At 46.0% G+C, this 24,711-nt stretch overlaps 1 protein-coding gene across 4 annotated transcripts; it reads right to left on the reverse strand.

The window, feature by feature from the left end:
• Window positions 1-58: 58 nt before the first annotated feature.
• SZRD1 (SUZ RNA binding domain containing 1) lies at window positions 59-24,711 on the reverse strand. Of its 4 annotated transcripts, none has more exons than XM_074377333.1 (4): window positions 24,589-24,695; window positions 6,506-6,555; window positions 4,497-4,751; window positions 59-3,243 (listed from the first exon to the last, which is right to left on the reverse strand). In XM_074377333.1, the coding sequence occupies exons 1-4, from the start codon at window positions 24,637-24,639 to the stop codon at window positions 3,141-3,143; spliced, it is 459 nt and encodes a 152-aa protein (XP_074233434.1). In that variant the 5' UTR covers window positions 24,640-24,695; the 3' UTR covers window positions 59-3,140. The 4 variants fall into 4 exon arrangements, with proteins under 4 accessions (XP_074233434.1, XP_074233435.1, XP_074233436.1 ...); XM_074377334.1 differs by having other exon boundaries at window positions 4,497-4,748; window positions 24,589-24,691; XM_074377335.1 differs by lacking the exon at window positions 6,506-6,555 and having other exon boundaries at window positions 4,497-4,748; window positions 24,589-24,711.

Raw genomic sequence — 24,711 nt, forward strand, 5'->3', positions numbered from 1 at the left:
AAACAAGCAGCCACAGCAAGAGGTTAGGAGGCTAGAAATTGAAATGAGGACAAGGCGCTGACAAGTTTAAAACATGTATTTAAAATACAATTTATAAAATGCTTAATCTGCCGACTCAGGAGCCCGCGGTGCGGGGTGGGGTAGGGTGGGCAGCTGCCCGCTAGACCAGCAGAGCAGGACTGCAGGGGTGCGGCCCTCCCTCCCATGCCCTTCTGTTCAGACACCCAAGGGGCCCATGTGCACCCCTGAGATCACATGGCCAAAAACAGGAACCCAGAGGTTTCCAGAGTCTCTGCCAACCAGGGAGGCTGGGGCAGCCCTGCCGGCCCATCCCTGAGCAGAGCATCCCCAGATGGGGCAGAGCAGGGTATGGCTGGGCTGGACAGGGCAGGGCGGGGCAGTGGGCTCTGGAAGGGGCTTATGGTAGCAGATAGGGTGTTGCCTCCTGCCTGCAGGTGGGGAGCACCCTGATTGAGTGGGCGGAGAAGGGTTGGTCACCAGGCCCAGACCCCCAGCTCCTTTGGTTATAGGCTGACATCAGAGTAGTGGCTCATGGGAAGCGGTTAGCTGGAAGGTCTGAGGCCTGGCTTACGGGGTCAGGAAGGAGCTGGGGGAAGGGGACAGTACCACAAAGGCAGATAAAGGGGCAGCAGCCTCAGGTTTCTGCCCCCACTCCTCTGGGGTTTTCCAAGCCAAAGCCTGCAGCTTACTTTTAAATTTTTTTAAAAAAAAATTAAAAAAAAAAAAAAAGCACTTAAGGAAAGTTAGACAACTACAAAAAAAAAAAAAAAAAAAAGGAAAAAAAGAAAAAAAAACACCCACAAACACACACAAAATCCAAACCGTTCTCCCATCTCCCCCCTCACCTCCCCCCAACACAATAGTTTCCGTTTTTCTTTCTTTCTTTTTAAAATTTTGCCTGCCACCTCCCCATCTGGGAAGCCAGGATACAACTGCTGGTGGGTGGTGACAGGCACACAGTGGGCAGAGCCCCATCTTTGGCCGGAGGGAGGTGGGAGCATCAGTCCCTACTACATCCTCCATCCACAGACACCCATCGGCCAGCCTTCCCTTGGCTCCCACGAGAGAAGGAAGCAAGAACAGGTGGTCCCAATGGCTGAGCAATCAGCGCTTCTGGCCTTCCCACCTGGCTTGCCTCTGCACCCTTCTCCGACTGAAAAGGATAGCCTTATCTTGGGCCAGAAACTACTATTACATAAGGGATGGACACTATCCATGTAGAATGTGGAAACTTGGTCAGGGCAGTGGAACTGTAAAGACAGCAGCAACCTTCTCCCTTGCCTACTCCTGGAGGTCATTTCCCCTTAGAATAGCCTGCAGGCATGATTCAACATCCTGTAGGTCTTTACTGACTGAAGCTTTGTTCCATCTCTGCTCATGGGCAATTTCCCAGTTTCACACAGTTGTAAGGCTGTGCTGTGGACTAGCTGCTGACTCAACTGACAGCTGGCTGCCCGTCTTCCTAAGGGGAAGGTGCAGTGGGCCAGGGCTTGCTGGGCCTGGCAACATCCCCACAGGGCAAAGTGGAGGGAGCCTGCAAAAGCTAGCTTGCCACCTTGGCCACCACAAGCTGCCCTCATCACAAATGTCACACCAACCACTCCAAAACTCATCTGCTGAGCCAAGAGGCCGTCTGGCTGGCCGAGGGACCTAAGGCGCAGTACAACAGAAGAGATCAGAAAGCCTGAGGGGGCCAGACTGTACACATACAGAGCCGCTCTGGGCAGGGCCCTCTAAGCCTCGTCCACCTCAAAGAGCCAAAGCAAATCTCCAGGTTCCAGGGACAGAGGAGAAACTGCCTTCATTCTGCTCTGGAAAAAGGGGTGGAGGGTAACCTAGGCCAGTGGGGAACCAGTCTGTCATCACCAACCTTTGCAATGCACAGCCTGTCTTCTCCCAAAGGTATTCAGGATAGTCTGCTCCCAAGGTAGTGATTTCAAAAAGGAAACATACTGGGTAGAGTCACCAAGCTGATGCCATCAAGAGATGGCACTCCACACTCCACAGACCCTTGAGCATTCTAAGCCTTGCCGGAGTGGGAAGATCTACCTACCTTCTGACCACACTAGGCAGGAGGCCCAGAGTCCTGGAGTCAGACTGCCTCCTGGCTTTCCTTATGCTAACAGCAAAATACTGAGCAAGTCCCGCAGCCCTTACTCCTGAAGTCCAGGAGTGCAGCCTCACTCCCTGCTCTCTTCTAGTAGTAAGCCTGGCTGGTAGGGAACCACCCTGAGGAATTTTGGAAAGGGAAGTCTGTTTACTTTCCCTATCTCCCAAAATACTAGAGGTGAGGGGCTGGCACCCTCCCCAGGCTCTCTGAGCCTGCAGAGCTAGCCCAGTCTCCAGGTATGGCCCAGATGCCCTGGGACTTAGCTGGGGGAGGGAGGTATAGGCATGGGGTGCTCATCTGTATTGGGGGCTGCAGAGCCCTGCCCCTTTTCCGGGCGGCAGTAGGAATACAGAAGCTAAGCTCACCAAAATCCTATTGGTTAATGTTTCTAGTGAATTGCCCAGAAACATTTTTAAGTAGACTACCAAACTACTCTTTCTCAATTAAAAATTCATTAAACTGCTAAAACCCCTCCCATGCACTTTTTTTTCCAAATCAAATATTTGCATAAACAAACAAAAATAGGAAGGAAAGGAAAAAAAAGAAAGGATATTTTCAAATGGAACTTGCTTTTAAGTGATGAAGACATGCACTTGAAGGTGGGTGGACAGGAGTTCTCATCTGTGTTTTGAATTCCCAAATTAATGAGCATGATAAACTGTTATTGCTGGCACTGGCTTTACCCCAAGTGGCCAGGTGGCACTGTCGACTCTCTACTCTGAGTCCTTGGTGGGTCCCCCCAACCCTCCTCTAACCCCTACCCTTTCCCTTTCCATTGACTTGGGACAGCCCTTGTAGACATGCCAATCACAGTGGGAAGGGGGGGGAAGAGAGGTCACAGTGCATGGGGTTCAAGGTCACAGTGGGCGGAGCAAAGGGGATCACAGTGCAAGTAAGTCAGGTCGTTCCCTCTGCTCAAGTCCAGCTGTCTGCCACGGCAGTGCGACCCATGGCAGACGACCCAGGAGGTGGTGACGGCAGCAGCGGCGGCATCCTTTCCTGCCCGCATTTATCTACGCTGTTTGAAGCCTTGTGACCCATCAGGACCCAAAGGCTGTCTGATCACATTGTTGGGCTGCCTGCTGTCTTCGGGTTGGGAGATCCTGGTTGGCCTGAAAGGAAGAAGATCAGAGGGAGGCCTGAAAAAGGATATAAAAGAGGTCCCCAAATCTTAAAATCAACCACTCCTGTACCTAGGACAGAAGTCACAGCGGCCAACAGCCAACTCTGGATCCCTGAGCCTACTTCTTTGGCCAGCAGACTCAGCACATCGCCACGCTGGGAAGCCCTGGCGAGCAGGTGAGGCAGATGGTCCATGTTCACCTCTGGCGCCTGCAGCGCTCTCCCCCTAGGCTGGCTCGCCATCAGACACCTGGAGTCAAGGGGAGTGCTCAAGGGCCCACACTGTTCAGAGGTCGTGACTATGGATAGCACATCTTCCACATAACCTCGTTTGTCGCAGAGATGCCCCAGAGTGTCGGGCCAAGATAAAGACCTCTAACCAAGAGCTCAGCAGAGTCCCCTGGCACCCGCCACTGCTGCCTCCTGCTTCTCTCCAAATCATGGGGTCAACGATTGACTCACATTACTACGGAAAACTAAAAGAAAACAAACTTTTTCTACTTTGCCAAATGAAGGCTTAGAGGACAGATAATGGAAGTCTATCAAAATAATGAAGGGACAGAAAGAAGGTACAGAGATTAGTTCTTCAAGTCCCAGAACATCAACCCCAAGGAGGCTTCTCAAAGTTAGAAAGGGGCTGTTTTAACAAATAGTGCTTTACCAGGTGACAAACTTACATAATGCAATCTCTGGGGCTGCAAAGAAAAACATGCCAGGAATAAAAAAGAATTTAGAAAATTCACAAAAACATCACAGTGGGCTCTTATGATAACACCTAAACACTTAACTGGGCACTTTCCCATTCTGGCAGGCAAGGTCCCAGGGCCCACTGTCATTTAATTGCACAGCATACTGATGAGGCAGGTACACTCATGATCTCATTTTTCAAATTAAGCCATGAGGGCACAGAGAGGTTAAGCAGCTCTAAGTTAAGTAGAATTAAGTGGCAGAGGTAGGCTCAAACTGGTCGATTTTGACGCAAAGTCCATGCCTGTAACCTCTGTGCCACATTGCCCCCTGGTGCCTGCAGAGGCAGCATGCCAGCAGACTAGGACCTCAAAGCTTTCAGGGCAGTCCTGGAACCAGTGCCAGACAACAAACTAGCCCCCCTAGCCAGGGCTGGCACCTGGAGCCTCGATGGTTCCAGCCCTGATTCTGCCTGCTTCTCACTGCTCTGCATGCAGCCAGGTCAGTTTCCTCGGCCTCCACACGGTGGTCTGGTGGAAGGGTCAGCTATACTCACCTGTCGAGGATGGGTTTCTCTTGCTCCTCCTCGGGGCTGGCACTGCCCAGGATCCGCTTCCGGGCCTCTGCGTATTCTGCCTCCCGCTGGGCTAGGGACTTGACAGGAAGGGCTGGCCTGCTGGTGGAGTTGGGGCTGCTGACCACACCGTTGCTGGTGGGCCTCTTGAGGATGCGGATCTGTGGAGGGGGCCCCGTGGGAAGGCTATCGTCCTGAATCACAATGGGCACTTTGGGAGGAGATTTGGATTTCCTGCTGACAAAGAGCAAACACAGCTTCACAAGTCCCACCCTGGACTACAAGGGCCCCATCCATGTCCCTCACCCACCGTGTATCACTTTTCTCTCCCTCCCCCTCCTAATTCTATTGATTATTCTCTGGCCTCTGACCAGACATCAAAATTCTCACTCCTCAAGGATTTCTCAAAGAACAACCTTGCTTATTAAGCTCATGCAGCCCACAGGTCTGCTCCTCAGACCTAACCCCAGGCAAAGGGGGCAGGAACACCAGCTCCTTCTGGGACTTCTATCTCCATGTTCATCACAGTCACAATGACCATCATTTGGCCCTTGTAGCAAAACACTTCTTGTCCAGAGTCCATAGCCTCAATTAAAATCCCAGCTCCCCTACACAGACTGGAGTGTAATAGGCGGGTGCAGTGGGAGCCCCTGAGCCTGGGGGTCGGCAAAGTGTTCACTCCCAGTCACAGTCCCAAAACTTGTGCTCAAACCAAATACTACAGAGAAGCTAGCTCCGCCGGCCCTGCCTGGCACCAAAACAGGATTTACCAAATTGCCCCAGCCTTCTGGTGAGTGACCTGTGCCTCCCAGAGACAAGCTATTCCAAACCACGGGACTGCCTCTTCAGAAGAGCTGCTGAGCAGAGACCCCTCCCTCACTAGGGCTCTCTGGTCTGCTGGATGCGGCGGGGCTGGGTGCAGGACGATCCTTGAGACAGTTCTTGGCAGTGCTCAAAGGAAAAGCATTGTCCAAGGCTGGTGGATATGCACATCAGGTGATGTGTCCACAAAGGGAGGAAGAAAACAACACAGGAAGGGGAATAAACAAAAGCCACAGGAGAACAAGGGAACCAGGCAGAAATGACCACCCTTCAACAGCCACAAAGACCCTCCCCAGAGCAGTCAACTAGCTTCTCTTCAGAACCAAACAGCCCACAGGGGCCTGTTTGCTGAGCCTTGGTTGTCAGGAGGGGTAGGGACTGGAGGGCTGCTGTCAGGGGAACTGGAACAAGTCCTGGGTGGGACAGGAATGGCATGACCAGGGGGCTGTAACCAGGTGTTAGTGTGGTTGCTGAGACAAGCAGACAGACAAGGAGCCAGCACTCTGATCAAAGAGGCAGGGGGCCAGGAAAGCCGGTGGGCGGGCAGGGCACCCGCGAGCTCCCTGGGGAATGACTGTGCAGCCCATGAAGTGAGTCCAGAGAGGCCCTCTTCTCCTCCTCCCTGCTGCCTGTCCCTGCCAGAGGCTGACAGGTTACCCAGGGCAAAGACAGACTGCTGAAATCAACTTTCACCTGCTTTGGAAAACCACTTCCTCTGCTGCCTGGGTGTGTTGGGAGAAGCTATCTTAAAGGTCTTGAAGAAATCCTGACAATCTTCTCTTCCAGGATACCCTCATAATACCCAAAGCCATCAAGTCAGAGACGGCCCAGAGAACTCATCTGTCCGACCTCCTTATGTCACAGAGAAAGAAAGTGATGTCCAGAAGGGGAATCAACTTACTCCAAACCTCAGAGTTGGGCCTCAAACCCAAGCTTTCTGACTTGTCACCACTCAGTCTCCAACAGACCACCTCACACAGGGTGCCCACTAAGGTAGGAGGTAGGTGCAACACTCCAGGCTCACTCCCAAAGCCACCATGTCCCTAAGGGAAGGGTTCACTGCCCAGGAGCCTGACCTACCAAACCTACTGGCCAGCTGGAGAATACCACTGACTGCCCAGCTCTCAAGGGCAGAGAGCGTGAGCCCTCAGACCAGACAGCAGCCTTACCTCTCCTTTTGTGTGATCTTCAGTTTTTTTTCCAACCGTCTGTCTATTTCCTAGAGGAAAAAAATGTATATAAAAAGTGGAAAAAAATCTCTCTCAAACAAAAACTTATGTCTTTATTTTCAGAGCTAAGGGCAGTGTTCTCTCTCTGACCAGGGACATTACTGTGTCCTTTGAAGTAACAGATGCAGCTCTCCCTTTATGAGAGTCTGGGGTTTGGGGCCCTGACTCCCTGCAGATTCGTCGTCCTCCATCCCCGTGGCTGTGGTGAGAGTTCTAGATCTCAACATTCTGCTGGGTTCTTTGTGTGACCTCCAACTAGTCTCCTGGCCTCCTATCAGTGGCTCTCCAGAGCCACTCAAATCAACTTTCCAAACATAAATCTGACTGTGTCACTTCCCCAGTTAAAACGCTTCAACTGCTTGTCGGATCAAGTCCAAGCTCCTGAACGTGCCTCGCTCACACATTCCTTTATAGCCTCCGTTCCTGTTTCACACCACAGCAAAACTGAGCTGTTGCTAACCCCCAGAATCCAGCTTGGATGTCCACCTCTCCTTTCTGAAGTCTTCTCTAATCTCTGCTCCTCAGACATAAGATCTCCCTTTTACATGCCTTCATGAGCATATGTATCACATATTTTATAATCTTTTTTTACTTGAATGGACTTGAACTCTGTGACTAGCACCCAGCAAAAGACCTAGAACAAAACAGAAGCCTAACATCTGGAGAACTGGATGGGAGTCTGAGTGCTCAGGCCCTCAGTACCAGGGACTCCATGAGGCCTCCACAGCCTTGTGTGCGAGCAGCAAAGACCAACCCTCCAGGCTCCTTGGCTACCCCACTACTTTTTCTTACAAAAGTCCCACTCAACTGTTTTCAATGAGGGCAAGACCATCCAGCTATTGGAGAAGGGAGCAATTACATGCAAAAATTATGTATTTTTCTGAAGAGGAGATTTGTAACAGTGGTTCTCAACCAGGGGTGCCATTGGGACATTTGGCAATGTCTCGAGACATTTTTAGTCATCATTACTGGCATCTTGTGGGTTGAGTCCAGGGATGCTGCCAAAATCCTAGCCCCAAAGGCCAATAATGCCGAGGATGAGAAACCCTGACTTACAAGATGGATGGGATTTTCAAAGGAGCCTATTACTTGAAAAATGTTAAAAATCACTGCTTTAGTAAAAAGTTTTTGAAATTTGCTAAGATCCACCTCAGAGCCCAGTGTATAGCCAGGTGTCACAAATGCTCTTATGTCCTGAAATAACTGATGGACACAATTCAAGCTGGTTAACTATATTGTTCAAATCGTCTACATTCTTACTGATTTGACTGATCTATGGACTACAGAATCAAGAATTATTCTTTCTAGTACATTAAGTTTACCATTGTGAAGAGATGTTTTTTATCTTAAAATCTATTATTTCATATTAATAGAGCTATGCAAGTGTTTCTTTTGGTTATTAGCATTCCCTGGAATATGCTTTTCTCTTTTACTTCTTATATTTCCGTGTCCTTATTTTTGTTTCCTGTGAAAAATACGAAGCTAGCCGAACCATATGAAGCTGGCCTTAAATCGTGCCTGACGCTGATTCTAATTAACGTTGAGTTGTGTTTACAATTTCTTATTTTTAGGAAAGACCCAAAATATATTTAGGCAAGCACAACAAACTGTATTCTGAGGGCACCATCAACTCTCTGGAGGGGGTGGGTAGGAAGCCACAAGAACGATAACTTCTCACTCAAGCTTGTAACACAAGTTAGTGCCCATGGCTGTTTAATGACTGGACAGAAATGGTGCAACCTAGAGTAAGAGAATGACCTAGATGTTTTCTGAGAACTGACAGACATGCACTCAAAGGGAATCTACGCCCACAGCACAGTCTGTGTCAGAAATGTAATTCTTCTAAATTTTTGAATCAATACCAATATTACTGCCTGAGTAAATACTCTGTTTCACATTAGTCTAATGCCCATTACCTCTTAAGGGCTTTTCAAGGCTTTCCACAAATAACTTAACAGTTTTAAAGTTCCACACTATCATTTTGCTCCAATCTGAAAATGGGACTTCCTATTCAAGTTTCTCCGTCATGAATGCAAGATTTCACATCTCTAGGATTTAGATGTCTTCAAACGGGGTCAAAATCAAATGCCTCCAGAGGCTGGCAAGCAACCAAACTCTATATGTAGGGAGCACAGTGGGGAAGTGAGGGGGCTACAAGGCACAGTGGGGAAGTGAGGGGGCTACAAACAGTACTCGTACCCCTACAGACAGGCAGCTAAGTCCTGGCTGCCAGGGCCAGAGCTGCTATTTTAGGAGATTTTTATGGGAAAGCGCTAAATTTTTAAACTTCATTACATGGAACTCTCGTTTTCATATCATTGTGAGGGCCAAGTAAGACATACAGACAAATGGGCCTAATATTAATATGCTGGTTGATTTTTTTTAAAGTATGCTAAAATACACACTGCATTAACTGAATTTGAGTTCCCATCCAGGCTTCTGCTCAGGAGGGCAAACTGCTTCTTTCTCTCCCTAGGGCCTTAGGGAAGGTAGGGAATCTGCCCAGGCCCAGCAAATAGAGCCTGGGTGGAAAAAAGTCCTTCAAGAGGGCATATGGACTGTACCTGAGTAAATGGGCCTCTGTCCTGAAACTGGAACACGACCAGCACACTTGGTATATAATATAAAACTACTGGCTTATAAAATAATGCCTTACATCAATATAATGCTTTATGGCTGTCAATACACTTTCCCAAACACTCATTCTCTGGTCACACCAACCCTGTTTGACAGACAAAGTAGCTTTTATCCTTCTCTGTTAGATGAAGGAAAAGTGACTCAGGGAGGTTAAGGAACTTACCCAACGTCACAAAGTAGTACATCATAGAGGCAGCCCTAGAACGAAGGCCTTTGGAGGCCCTACCACATGCTGCCACCCCCCAAAACTGCTCAACCCTCTGGAAAGGCTGGTAAAGCCATTAGATATGGATTCCCTCTTCCTCCCACCCCCCGAGTTCTACACTGCTCCCTGATACTCCAATAATAATACTCCCATCAATCTCCAACGCATCAGGCAGAATGGTTGATCAGAGCTGAGGAATTCTTCCATCTGATGGGAGAACGGGATACAAACCCAACAGCTCTGGTGGAAAGCAGATCCTGGCCATCTCCAGGCAGCCAGCTAGACACCAGCACCTCAGAGCTGTCCAAGCAGGAGAGGGAGTGCTCTGCCAGCAGCCAGAGAGGGCACTGCATCTCACTCTGGAGTCTGTCCAGGTATCATGAGTCAGTCTATTCTCTCTCTGGACAAGGCCTTACAATCAATCTGCTGAAGAGCTGGACCAAGTGGAAACCTTCCTACAGGGCACACTACAAGGAAAATGCTTGTCTCCCGCAGAGATGCGATAGCCCAAAGGAATTAAACAGGCCTCAGAATGTGTGGGGAAGTGTCTAGATGTGGACCCCAACAAGGAATCCAGTTACCTAGCACAAATTCTCTTTTTACAAGGAAGCACAGAGCCCTGGCCCAAGGTCAAGGCTCCTGTGTTAGAGGCCCAACCTCCATGGCTAGTGAAAGAAACCCATATCTTCATCACTTTCTAACTGTGCTCTGAGTGAGGAAGGGTCACCAGGGCACAAGGCAAGTGTTAGGGCATAAGCATATCAAAGAAAGTTTGATTTCCTATGGCTTCTTCTGGAAAGGCTCTTTATCTTTTGTCAAGTAGCACTGAACAAACTCCAGAAGATGATGCTCTGTGCTCTGGTAAGTGGGGTGACCTCCTCTCCCTGGGTCAAAAATCCTAAGCAAAAGATCTGAAGTTATCAAACACAGATGTTACTTCCCCTGGGGAGCAACACCTCTACATGCTTCTTGGTCTGAGAGAACAAGCAAAACCAGAAAGAAAGAGTCAGGGAAGGAGGTCATGGAGAACTGCAGTGGGGAGCAAGGCGGTTCTGGACAAGACTGGTCCCTATGAGGGGTAAAGGAGAGGCCTCAGTCACAAGGTGAATGAAATGAGACATCAACATCTGCTAATCCAGTTCAGCTAAGGAAGAAGCACGGCTTCATTGGCTGCTGCTGCCCTTAATCTTGCAATGATTATGCTTCCATGAACCTCCAGCAGAAAGTTGGGAATGGAAGCTTAGGAGGGGAAGGAGACACCTCTTAACAGCCTCATTTGTGACACAACCACAACCTCCAAAAGGAACAAAGAAGACAAGGAGGATCAGGATGGCTGTGTAAAAGCAGGCAGATTACAATGACAGCTTTACTCCTGTAACACTGAGAGGTGGGTGAGAGGAAAAAAGAAAAGTGAGAAGGGGAGAGGTGAAGAACAAAGGCAGAGGAGAGAAACAGACAGGCTATTCTGGGCCTTGGTGCGAAGTACAGCCTGGTATAGGACCATTACAGCTGTGCTGTCTCAGACCTGAACGTTCAAGAAATAGACTTCAATTCACCTAGGGATGGTGAAAAAGATTCAAACCAGCCAGTCACAAGAGGCAGAATGAACAAATTCAAATTCTCATCGGTTACACTAGTGGGGAAAGGGAGGGGTTGTCTTGTCCTTTAGGGTGCCTGACCTGCTGCTACCAGCTCCGCAGGGTCCCCACCCTGCCCCACCCCCAGTGCCAAAAGACTGAACTGTACTGCTCCATCACAACATCCCTCTCTCTGACAACCAAAATCCTCTGGTCACCAATGCAGCCAACACAACTCCAAAGAATCCAAGCAATCTTGTATTGAATGGAAGTCTAAGAGGTACCCATGGTTCTTAGCTCTGAGTTAGGAAACAACCTCTTTTTATCAGCAACAGTTACTATTTAAATGACTTTTCTCAAATTCAAGGCATACTGACTGGTCTTGGGCTCCCTGTGAACCAGTATGCCCCACAGACTCAACTGGTCTTGTCCACCTATCCCAAATTAGGGAGCACATGTCTACAAGCAGACACTGGGGGAAAAGGAAGCTATCAGAGCTCTGAGAGTACAACAAGCATTTCTTTCAGAACTAGAGCCTGACAGGTCCTGATGAAAAGCAAAAAGAAGATGCTGTCAAGGAGTAGATGGTGAGACTACCTTCCAATACATTCTGGCCCCCGAACTCCCACCATAGCAGGCAAAGCCCACGCTGGGCCTAATGTCTTGAAGTGTTGGGCAGGACATCACTGCCCATTCCCGTGGCTACAAGACTGCCTGTGTCAGGGTCTCCAGGGAGAGCAGTCTCCCCAGCAAGGTTCCTATGCCTCCCATACCATACACCTGGATAGGATTCTGGCTCCTCCCATGAGGGCCTCAATTTCATTTAGGAATAAAGCAAAAAGAATTCATGGGTAGAACTAGCAAAATCTGGTCTAAACCTATCAGGTAAAAAGGTCCCTGTTCTTTTAAAGTGCACCACTGGCCATTTCAAGTCCAGATACGCAATCATAGAGACTTTCCCAAACAACCTTCATCGATATGAACTTGTTCAACTGTCCCTGCCTTATTTCTTTACATCAGGGGTGTGGCAGTGACAGTGCCCTGCCTCGACAAGGCTAGCCATCTCCAATGCTTCAGCTTATTCCACCTCTCCAGGCTAACTCCGGGAGGGAAGCACCCAAATTCATACCATCCCAAGCTTGATTCTACAGTGATGCTTCAGGATCACTGTTAGGTTCAAAAAATTAACTCCTGAGCAAATATGATTGGGTAAGTCAGAAAGAGCAAAAGGTAGAATTCATAAGTTGAGAGACAAAGATCTGCAGGGGCACATCTAGACCACGGATTTAACAGTTGCCCTTTTAATACAAACTCGGTTAGTCCATTTGAAGGTTTCATTTCCCACAGAGGTTCCATTCCCCTTCCTCTGTTACTCCCACAGCAAGGAAAAACATTCCACTTTAATCAAGTGGGTCACTGTAGGGCACAGGATATAGTTCTAAAATTCCCTCCCTAAGGAAGACTATGCTTTGTTAATGTATCTCAAGGCCATTTTCCTTTTGCTTCACTGTGACAAAAAGCTGGAGACAAGCATTTATGGAAAATCTACCATAAAGCAGGAGATGTGCTAGATGTTGGTGACCCAGAGATGAGTAAGGCACTCCTTACAGATGAGGAGAGCCCAGCCGGGGTGAGGAGGGGGGAGATTAAAAAAAAACAAAAAAAAAACCACAGTTGCTATATCAGTTGTATAAACATTGTTTTGCAAAGAGATATGAAGAGGAGATGATCTGGCAGTGAGAAGACAGGGAAAGCTGCTAGAACTTAAAGAGAGTTTCAAGAAGAGAAGGGGCATAAAAAAGTTGAGGAGAAAGAATAAAAACATGAATAGAGGGAAAGAAAAAAAGGGACCCCAAACAAGATACTTCTTAAATGGAGATATTCAAATCTAGAAAGATATCTTATAACGGACCCATTTTTTCTTTTACTCTAGGTTTAGAAAACCATCTGAGATTACTTTAGCTGTAGTCAGCAATGGTTTTTATTAGTTGGTATCAACACTATTCAAAAAGCTACTGTAGTAAATCAACCATAATTTTAAAAAAAGCTACTGTAGAAAATTAGTTATAACTTCTAGGGCCAGCAAGCTATGAACTGGAAGAAATTAGGGGCACCAGAAAACCACGAAGGGCTTTATTTTAGGATGGTACGCTAATAGAGACCAAACAATTCATACTTGGTTATAAGGGAAAACGACTTTCTGCTTTCTGTTCCAAGTCTGCTACAGCTTTCAGGGTCTCTCTGCATCTACCCAGGAAGAGGGAATCCTTTGGGCACACTCTCTTCTGCACCAGATCTAGCTATGTCACTCAGTGCAGTGGTGACCGCCATATGTAGCTGGTAGCACTTGACACGTAGCCAGTCCAAACTGAGACGTGCTTTAAGTGCCAAACACACAGATTTCCCAGACTTAGTACAGAAAAAGAGTGTAAAATGGATCATTAATATATTTTCAATATTGGTTATATGTTGACATACTACTTTGTATATATTGGGTTAAATTAAAATATTAAAATTATTTTCACCTGTTTATACCTTTCAAATGTGGCTTCTAGAAAAATTTAAATCATCTACGTGGCTTGCATGGAAAACTGCTTTATATCTAACCTTAGAATAAGATATATATATCTCTGCTGTACATTTCATCTTTTAGCAACTAGCTAATGATGTTTACTGATGTGCAAAACCTCCTCTGGTGGGTCCCATTTGTCAGGTCCTCATAACAGCAACTAGCACTAATCTAGTACTCAATGTTTGGCTGACACCCTGCTCTGAGAAAGGGGAGGGCCTTCACCACCTCCCTTTAATGCAACTCTCTAAGCCCTACTGTCCCACTGAAACTGTTCTTGCCAAAGTCGCCAATGACCTCCAGTGCTGCCAAATTCAGTGGTAAATTCCAAATCTTCACCTCACTCAACCTCTCAGCAGTGTTCAGCACTGCTCAGTGCTCCTCCCTTAATGCACTTTCTTTACTCAGGCTCTCAGACACCACTCTCCCAGGTAGCTCCTTCGCTCACTGCCTCCTTGATTTCTCCTATAACAGGATAGGTTCCTCTTCCTCTCCTGATCTCGTGAGGTTGGAGGGTTTGTGCCTTCTGTATCTATGCTGGCTTCTTACCTGATCTCATCTAGCCCACAGCTTTATAATCACTGATATACAACTGCTAACTCAACATTCTCACTTGGATTTCAAAAGGTACCTCAGCCTATTGTGTCCAAACTCCAACTCTTGATTTCACCCAATCACCTAAACCTGCTCCTCCCACATTCCCTTTACCATCCCATCTCAGCAATTCCAGTCCTCTAGGAGTTCAGGCCAAAGACTTTGGGCTCATCTCTGATGTCTCTTTCACATCCACATCAGCAGATCTTGTTGGTTCTATTTTCAAAACGTATCCTGAGTTTTCTTAACACTTCTGCCACCGGGACCACTCTGATCCAAATTACCAATAGCCCTTGAATGGTAGTTGCAATTGTATCCTAATTAGTCTCTGTGCTTCTGTTCTTGCCCCTACAGTTTATTTTACCCATAGCAGCCAGAACCATCTTTCTGAAAACCAAGTTAGCCTGTTTCACACCTTCACATGGCTTCCTGTTTCAAGGCGATCTCCACTGTGGCCTCCCAGTCTCTGCTGGATCTGGCTCCCTGCTACCTCTGACCTCATCTCCTGCCACTTTCCCTTTCACCCATTCCCACCCAATAAAACAAGCACGATTTAGCCTCAGATCCCTGGCATTTGCCGTTCCCTCTGCCTAGAATGTACCCTTGCCAGCTTCTGCACGGCTTACTCTCTCACTTCCTTAGGTCTCTCTGCCTGTCTTTATTTGAGAGGCCTTCTCTGACCATTTTTAACAAAATGGTACTCCTGCCAGTCACTTTCTATGCCCCTTAATCTGTTGTATTTTTCTTCATTGTGTGTATGAAATATTACTTATTGTCCGTCTTTCTCCACTAGAAAGTTTTATGAGTAGGAACTTCATTTGCTACAGTTGTCTGTACTGTAAAACAGTACCCAATACATGAATTAAGTAACAATCATCCTATGAAACAAGCCTTTAGAGATACGTCCTCATTTTACAAATGATTTACAAACCAACTCAGAGGAGTCTGTAACTTGACCATGGTTCCACAGCTACTAAGGAGTGGAGCCAGAATATGAACTGGGTCTATCTGGGTCCAAAGGCAGTGACACTACCCATATTCAAAAAGCTAAGGCTGCCTTAAGCATTTCTCAGTAGTGGTGGTGGCAGGGCACTCTCCAAGCACTTGCCATAAGTATGTATGCGTAAGGAAGGCACCCGGTCCTTTCTTCCCCACCTGTAATCCTCACAACTCAAGGGATGTACAACAGCCTTGCTGCATGCTCAGAGGTTAGGTGACTTGCCTAAGGCTGCTCAACAGTAAGTGACAGAACTGGACCCTAAACCTCGAAAGGAGGAAGCAAAAAGTCTCAGGAGAGTGGCTAGTGGGTGACTGACAGGTAATACTAACCTGCTTGCCTGCCTCAGCACCCCAGGCCAGGTTAATGCAAGCCCACAGTTCCTAAGCAAGGACTACGGCAGTGGCAGACCACAGCAGAGCTGAACCTCAAAGTCCAGATCTTAAATCTAAGAAGTACGGAAAAGGAAAGCATTCTTCCAGAACAAGCCTTGCAGTTTAGATGTATCCCAGGTTGGAAGGACTCAGAAACTCTGTAACTTGCTGTTTTGAGACAATGTATTATTCTGCTTTGAGTGCCTCTTCAAGAGTCTAAGTAGGGGAGGGAATCCACACAGTCCTTGATCTTTTTTTCCCCCAATGAAAATTTATATTAAAATTGAAGTTGAAATAAATATAGTTTCAGATAAACAAAAATTGACAGCATTTTTTCCACTTCAAAAAATACTAAAGGAATTTATGCAGAACAAAAATTCTAACAGATGAAAATTCATACATACAGAGAATAATAAAGAGCACTGAAAAGGGTCAACATGTGGTTAAATACATACAAAAATATCCTTCTAAAAATTATTTAGAAGTTAATTGGTTAAAGCAAAAAATAAAATATTTGGGGTTTATATCATATGAAGAAGTAAAATATATGATATTAGAAGGATTAGAGGGAGTGTACATGAAATAATACTGCAGTAAAGTTGAACATACATGATATGGTACAATATTAACTTAACATATATTGTTATAAGTCAAGGGGGAATCCACCCAGTCCTTTATCTTAAAGGAAGGGAACCAGCAGGGGTGGGAGTAACACTGGTGAGCCCTGCCCCTGGAATAAAACAGGAAGTAGGGTCTAATGGGGCTCCCCTTTCTCCAGGTTTATTACTGTTCTCTCCTTTCAGTTTTCATACAAAACTAAGCAACACAACTCTTAACCAGTCTACATATTAGTTCCCAGGGGCACCAAGAAAGAGATCCCTCAGCCAGTCCTGATGTACCCTAACAGGACAGAGGCCACACTATCAATGGCTGGAGAGAGGCCCCCCACACTTAGAGTAATGGCACTCTCTGCTCCAACACTGCCTCTGAATGATGCTTTACTCAGTGCTTTATGTAACTCTCATCATCAGGCAACACAGATTTTACTAATCTAATCTTACAAATGAGGAAAATGAAGCTGAAAGACAGTGATGAAATAAAAATTCTTACTTCAAGGCAAGGCAAGAAAAATTTAAACATAAAAATTTCTTCTGCCCTTTTGGGCCTCCTCCCTCCCCTCTAGTGTGCATGTTACATCTGCATTATGTGTTAACCCCACCTCCCCAACGGCAGAAATACCTGCTCAACCATAAAGATTAATTTTTCTTCTAGCATTGGCCATTTAACTCTTAAGAAGATAACAGTCCTTTCTCAGTCCTTTAAGGAGTCAGAATGATCCACCATTTGCCTTGTACATGCAGACATTCTTGGTGAACTTTCTGTAAAATGCCAATATATCATTTCTCTTAAAGACAGTGAATGGTGCAGAACAGACTGGTCAGGCCACCTGGGGAGCTACTAGGCCACACCTAAGGGAAGTTCTTAGCTTAAATACCTACTTAATTATTAATGTCATTAGCTATGTTACTTGTATTCTACCTATTTTACAAGATTATCGCTTCTTGCATTACCAAATGTGTGAGTGAGCCTCCAGTAAAATTAGTGATGCCTAGGTGACTTGAAACAATTGACCAAATATACAGTTCTGTAAGATCAATGACTGTAATAGGAAAGCAACAAGAAGGAACCATTTCCTGGACCATAACAGACTAGTAAGACAGGTGGTCCAGAGGCTTTTGGCTACTACTACTAACAGGGCTCAGTCCAGCAACAGCACGTTTAGTGGCCAATCAATGAAATCCGCCCGATCTGGGGATAAGCATTCCTAGAGCTGTGGGATAAACTGGTCATGAGATAGATGCCTCCTAAACCTTCGCTGAAATTAAGACCGAAAGGAAGGGACTGTAAAATAAAGAATTTTGCCCACCATCTAGTTCTACAAGAATCAAGCCCTTACCCACTCACTGCAGTCACTGACTTATAGCACATCTTGAAAGAAATTCAGGGTGAAGATCAGAATGAGGTATTTTGTGCTCTGGGAAAACTGGCAGAACTGATAGTTCTATATTTTTAGGAGAAAATTTTATGAACCCAGTTTCTTGCATCTTCCCATACTTAGAAAAGCACTAAAACCATTAACTGAGATATCTGTTCTTCACAACAGCAATAACCTTCTATCAGGATGTGTGCTTGAATTACACATACCCCTTCATCAAAATCACATTACTACTGGCCTTACTTCTTTGGAACTGTTCTCAGTTCTCACTCTTAGAGGCTGTCTCCCAGGTTATAATCCTCAGGTTGACTAGAATAAAAATTTTTATTTCTTTGACTGTTGATCAATTTTTCATCAACGGTAGGTAGTGAATTGCCCAAATATCAGACCTGGGACTTGAACCATTATCCTAGACTTCTGACTTCTCCTGCCATGGATGGAGATAAGTGGGTCACTGTCTGGCAGAGGCGACCTATCCTTCCCTGCTACCTTTTAGAATGAAGACAGCCAGGCTCCTCTCCCAAAGGAAACATTTAGGCATATAGACTTTGGGGGACGAAGCAAAGTCACTATTACCTCCCGACCTCAGCACCCACCAGGTTTTATTCAAACACGCAAGGGTGCCTTCATCATGGCACTCAGCAGGGGCAGCAAACAGAATGCTTCCAGGGCCAAGCGAATAAAGCAGGTAGGACAGAACACAGTAACACAGTAGTAACATGGGGTGGGGACTGCGGAGGAGAGGAGAGGAATCGAGATCCAGATAAAGGCATTCAAGTTCAAAATTTTTAAAAACGTGCACCCCAAAAAAGTCTATACGCTGAATATTCATAGGCTGTCAGTTTGCAACTACAGATATAGGGATCCTAAGATAGCAGAGTCATTGACTCTTCTTAACAGATCTGAGCAAAAATTATTTACATTATCTCTCTCCATTCTGCCAGATGTTAAAAAAAAGTTATTTTCCATTTGTAATCAAGATTTCAATCAGCATCTCATTTGCAGTCACTGTTCTTAATATTACAACTGCCAGCAGCACTGTCCTGTTGGCTCTAGAGCACTGAGTTCAAATCTCTCAGGTACACAAAATTTATTAGCTCATCATCCAGGCTACAGAAGGAGAAGGTCAATCCCAGGCAAAACAAGTATAATACTTCAGAGAAACTAGCAGCTAAGCATCCTAGAGCACTTAACTAGTTAACTATCTGCTGAGAAGCAATGGTAAACAAACTGCCCCAAAAATTCCTTAAGTGTGGGCTTAGGACGCCAATAGCCTGGGCTGAGATCAAGCATGTGATTTCCTCTCCTAGACACTAGGAATAACAGTACATACACTTCACACTGAGACGGAATGGGACAATGAATATAAAAATGCACCCCAGTTGCCCAGTAATAAGCCCTCAAGCCGCTAAGAAGCCCTTCCAGAAATGGCAAGTGGGGTTTGGGAGTTCACAGGTTTATAGGCACTAGTGAGATGTGCAACTAGGTAGCAGAAACAGAACTGACAGCTGGAGGGTCATAAAAGTTTTTATAAGCCAAGAAGGCCAGAGCATGAGGGCTAGGAATTTGGCTCTCAAGGTCTATGAAGAGTAATGACAGTCCTGGCCTTTCCAGACTGGGGTCAGAACAGTCCTGTACAATCTTATCTGAGGAGCACACCCCTGGAGAATACAATTTTAACTATGCATATTTATCATTCCTTTCAGAAAAGAATGACTATTTCCTGAATTCATTTTATAAGGGTAAGAGTTTTGGGTGTGGGGAGGGGATGACTTACTGTGAGGAACGTTTTTAAGTGTCCTCCCCTCAGGCAAAAGATTCTTTATCTACACAGACTGCTGACAGGATTTGTTGCTAACTTCTGTGGTGGCTGGTTTTAACCTTTATCTTTCAGAGAGCTGGATGTTAAGGAGAAAGATGCTTGGCAGAGGTTAGCAGAGTTAAATTCACTGCATTCTGTAATTTTGGCCACACATATAAGTAGCTAATCAATCTTCTAGGAAACCAACAAGTCAGTAGTTGTCCTGTCAGGAAAAAAAATGTCTATTTCCGTGGAAAGTATAAAGGAAAGAATCCACTCCACTTCATGAAGGCTAGCTAACTGACACAGCCAGAAGCTGATGTTAACTGTGCGGGTGCCCAACACAGTGTAGAGTGGAGATTGGAAAGAAAGAGCTGGCCTTTAGAACACTTTTTAGTCATCAGATCTCAATAGTGTCTTTTCTCTTGCAGGATTTTACCAAAAGCTTTAGAAAGATACACTTAGTTCTGTCCTGTTGTAGAAGGAAAAGCAACTTTTAAAATTCCAACCTACAGCAACCATGGCAGCTCTCTTAAATACGCAGAACATGCTGGGAACAAGCCCCCCATGTAGCCTCAAAGAAAAGAGCTGAGCAGTTACTAGTGAAAAGCTCATTATCCTCCTTTCTTTGAAATCACAGTGAAACATCTTTTTCCAGAGTCCCAGGGGCAGACCGCTTAGCACAGTCATGTCTAAACTAGCCAACTGCTTTATAGAAAGCCCCATCTGAAGACATCAGTCCCTAGAACTCAATCTTCCCAAAAGGACCAGGAATAGCTTAGAAATGGCTCCTCTGGGCAAGGTACACTTGGATGTGTGCTTTCTGATACCACAAATCTTAAATGCCTTCTTTCGTATAAGGACAGACATAAGGAAATCAGCACCAGGTAGCCCTCAAATAACTAGTATTTGCCCACTACCCACAGCCACTGTACACCTTCCACCACGATAGCAATTACAGGTAGTGCTGAAGACCCCGAAGTGAGGTGGCGGCCACGCTTCAGGGAAAACTGGCCACTTCTCCAAAGAAAGATAAATAAATCATAGTTCTTATCTCTTAGATTAAAATCTAACTATGTCACTACTCTGCTGAGAAGAAAAGAAAAAGAAAAAGAAAAAGAAAAAGAAAAGAAAAGGAAAAGAAAAGAAGAAAAGAAAAGAAAAGAAAAGAAAAGAAAAGAAAAGAAAAGAAAAGAAAAGAAAAAAGAAAAGAAAAGAAAAAAGCCTCCAAAGCTCTTCCTGCTTTCAGGACAAAGTCCAAGATCCCCAGAACCAAGTACAAGGAGGCTCCTCCTGGTCTGGCCCCTGCATACCTCTCAGGTCTTATCTCTTTCCACGCAGCCCTGCCAATCCCCTACCCTCCAGCCAGAAGGAATACTTGTAGCTCTCCCAATGCTGCACACTCTTCTCTCACTGCCTCTTTGCCTATGTGTGCATTGGCCCTACACTCTACCTGCCCCTCATCCCCAAACTAATGCTTAATTCAGCTGGTCCTTTAAATCTTAATTTAGGCATCACCTTCTCTACAAGACTGTCTCTGATCCCAGCCACAGTATTCCATCTATGCCCCTTCCAAAGGAAATGCTGCCACACTTGTCTCACCCGTTTTCTCCACTGGATTGTGCCAAGTACCTGGTACACAGCAGGCATGCCATGTTTACTACAGAATTACACACCATCCAGCATCACTGAAGGGGTAATGTTTACATGACTGGCTCAGTGAGGGTAGAAAGTAAACATAAATTTAAATTCTTAGTCCAGAAGACCGGTATCCTTTAACTTACTTAAGATATATTTTCTTCCAATTAGCTACATGACTTGCCCCTGTGAAAAGAATAAAAGTTAACTTTTGAGATGCAAGGAAATTAGAGAGGTTGCCAATGCTTTATAATAACCACCATTCCAATTCCATTTATGTATGATCTGCCTTCCCCTAGGACTGGGTTAGCTCATTACCAATAAGATGGACTAGGTCACATCTTTTTTGTGTGTCTAAACAAGTGAATACAAAGCTTCAAATCATTAGAAATTGGAAACGCAGTCCATTAACTAGCCTTTAGAAAAGCTGTGATTTTAAAATTTTTTCCCTTCTCCCTTTTCTTTTTCCTCCTCTAACTTCTATCCCATGCTTGCACAGTAATAACTAACCAGTACCAGATGTAATGTAATTCTGATAATATCACTGATGCACAAGACTAAGTTGTTTTTCAGAACAAGGTGACCTTTGCAGGTTACATGTCCAGACCACCAGGTCGCAGACCACAAGGCACGTAGACGTATGATTAAGAAATGTCACAAGAACGATTAACCACTAGTGTCCCCTCTTTCCCCTTTAAAAACTCGTACCTTAAATATAAAGTTGGAGTGAACCTGAAACTTGTCTCCCACTCCCTTGTCTGGCGCCTTGCAATAAAATCCTTACTTCACTACAAAACACCTGCCATCTCTGCAGCGGGCACACAACCCCTTTTCAAACTGAGCAAACTGCTGATCTGATTTTTGGGGGAGGTCAAAGGTATCTTCCAATTACAAAATGTAGTATTTGTCTCCTGAGATGTGCTTAAGACAAACGACAAAATTTAGAGTTTGAATCAACATTAATTTAATTTTACATTTTCGTTTTCCCCAAAGGCAGCATATTTTTAAAGAAGCATTTCCTTAATGGAATGTGAGTTATGTTTTTTGAATTGTCCTTTGACTGAAATGCAACTTCTTGGGTGGAACAGGTAAAGGGACAAGCCTCTACTTTCAAAGATTAGAACTGCCTCCAGATTATATAAAGTTTGAATGCTCACTTTTAGAATTAGTCAACCCCCATTTGCTAGTCTTGCCATCCAGGGTTGCTGTTGTTCTGCAAGGCGGGGGTATAATTTAACACTCATTACTATGTATCAATTGGGGGACAGGGTAACCTGAAGCTAAGACTTTTACATATCCAACTGGCTACATCTGAAAGATACTGTATAGTTAGTTGGTTTCCCAGTGACATGGACATCATGCTTCATCCCCTCCCTGGCTCCCCTCCCTCAAAAGTGCATTTACAAGACCCTTTGTGAAATTTGCAAAGGTAATCAAATTCAAGAGAGCCTTCAAATATAAGCCCAAAGCAAACATACTAAAAATAAAAGTTAATACCCAACTTCCAAATTTTCCTCAGGACCCCAGGTAGGAGACAGCAAAATCCTAGAGAAAGAATCCAGCTCTAGAGTCAGACTGGCTTGGGGTCAAATCCCAGCTTCACACTTACTGTATATGAACTCGAGCAAGACAGGTTACTCCCTAAATCTCAGTTTCCTTGTTTATAAAAGGAGGATAATACGTCTACAGGTTATTTCAATTAAAGAAAAGCTATATATAAAGGAACTTGCATTTTGGCATAACGACTCATGGAGCCAATGAGACAAGGTTTGGGTTCCATTTCTGTAAATGGCACTTTCAAAGGGTTTTACTAAAGTAAAGGATAGTACAAAGAATACTGGACAAGCAGCACGAAGATGTGTAAGTTAAACCTTACATCTCTGAGATGTATTCAGCTATAAAAGGCAGGAGTGGGCTAGCTGATCTCTAAGGAGCTTGCGCATTCTGAAAAACTAAAGCATACCTCAATGTCTGAATTCTATATTTAGTTTTGTTCTTTTTATTTTCTTCTCCTTTAACAAGACAAACTCAAGTCCTTTTGAAATAGTAGAGGGAAAACAAAGAAAGGACAAGCTGCTCAAGAAACTTATCACTTAAGTCATATCCAAATTGTTGGCCAACCTTTTTCACAGGGAGCAGCATGATGGGTTCTACATGATTCACTCATACTCGTGGGCAATAAACGCCTCTACTGGAGATTGTGAATTCTCTGGCACAAAGTCACTGGTAAGCACGCTGTCTAGAACACAGGAGACACTCCAAAATGTTTGTTGAATGAATACCTAGCTGATACCGGCCGCTCCCTATAAAATCTTTCAATTGCTCTTCTTACTCAAGTCAGAATCCTAGAAAGATGTTCAGCAGTAAGAACTGTACTAAAAGCCTTCTATAACAATTATTTCTTCAAATTCTCAATTATGCTAAGTGGAAAGCATAAACACCTTGAGAGAAATGCTGAACCACCACCGGGCAAAACTTCAAAGCCAAAGTTTCAACATTTCCTTGGCGATACACTCACTACTGCGAAGGTCAATTTCTCGGCCTCTTCAAGCGCTGACAAGCTTAAACCTTAAAGGCGCTTGGGGAAAAAGAACCCAGCTCCTGCGCTACCCCGGCACACTTGGCTCTCCACGCCCTACTACCAACACATAAACCTTCGGTGGATGTCAACTCGGGCCAGCACTGAACAGACACGAACACGGGGAGGCCAAAAAGACATCTCCCCATCTTCACAAGGGTCACCATAGAATAACAAACTCTGAAAAGACCAAATTAAACAAGAACCTAACCGAACTGGCCGTTCCAGCTTGGAATAAACGTATTTCCTATAGCTTCCGGAGGCAAACAAAACTCCAAAAAGCGAAATCGAACGGTCCGTTTTCCCCCTCCCCTCCCAGGAATGCAGCTACTTTACATATCGCACCCCTCCCCCCCGACCCCGGCGACCACACTTCGAGACCCTTGCCCGCTGCTCAGATCTTTGGGAGGGCCCCGGAGAGAGAGGCTGCCCGCTGGACTTTCGGTTGTTCTGGCGGGGGCCCCGGGAGACCAGCCTGCCACGGATTCTCAGAGTAAAACTGAAAGAGTAAAAAACCCACACTCGCCCACCGTGGCGGACAGCGCAAAGCGGTGGGGATTTTAGCAGAGCTGAGGGGCCCAGATATGACTCAATTTCCTCCTCCTGCTCTTCTCCGGAGCCGGGCTTGTCGCCCCGGTCGGCGCCCCCCCCCCCCCCCGCCACAGTGTGTTGCTCCTCCTCAGAGCACATGAACTTTAAAATGGTGCCATGGGCTGGGGGGGCGCCGATGGGAAAGGAAGGGTCAAAGGGGCCTGGGGAGAACTAGCAGGCGCCAGAAGAGGCCCTGGACGGCGAGTGGGGCGCCCCGGGTGACGCGCACGTCGGTGGGTGAGGGGGAGGTGGAAGTAGGCGCACCAGGCAAAGGTGGAGAGAGAAAAGGAACGCGGCCCCTTTAAGAGGCCTTCACGGCGCTCAGGGGCCGGGGGCCTCTCCTTCATCCCCGGCCGGGAGTGTGGGGCCTTTCCTTGGGGAGAACCATCCACAGACCCGCTCCCCGGAGGCTTCCCTCACGCCAGGTCCCGCCCGGCCCAGCCCCGGGGCGGCGGCTCCTCCTTACCCCGCTGTCTGCCGCCTCCTCCCAGCTCTCAGCGACCTCCTCATCTTCCATCTTACTCGCCGCTTTCCCTCCTCCCCAACCCCCTCCCTGCGCCTGCGCCCTGAAGCGCGCCTCCGTCGCGGG

Source organism: Camelus bactrianus, chromosome 13 (assembly GCF_048773025.1).
Source record: "Camelus bactrianus isolate YW-2024 breed Bactrian camel chromosome 13, ASM4877302v1, whole genome shotgun sequence".
In the NCBI taxonomy this organism is placed as follows: domain Eukaryota; kingdom Metazoa; phylum Chordata; class Mammalia; order Artiodactyla; family Camelidae; genus Camelus; species Camelus bactrianus.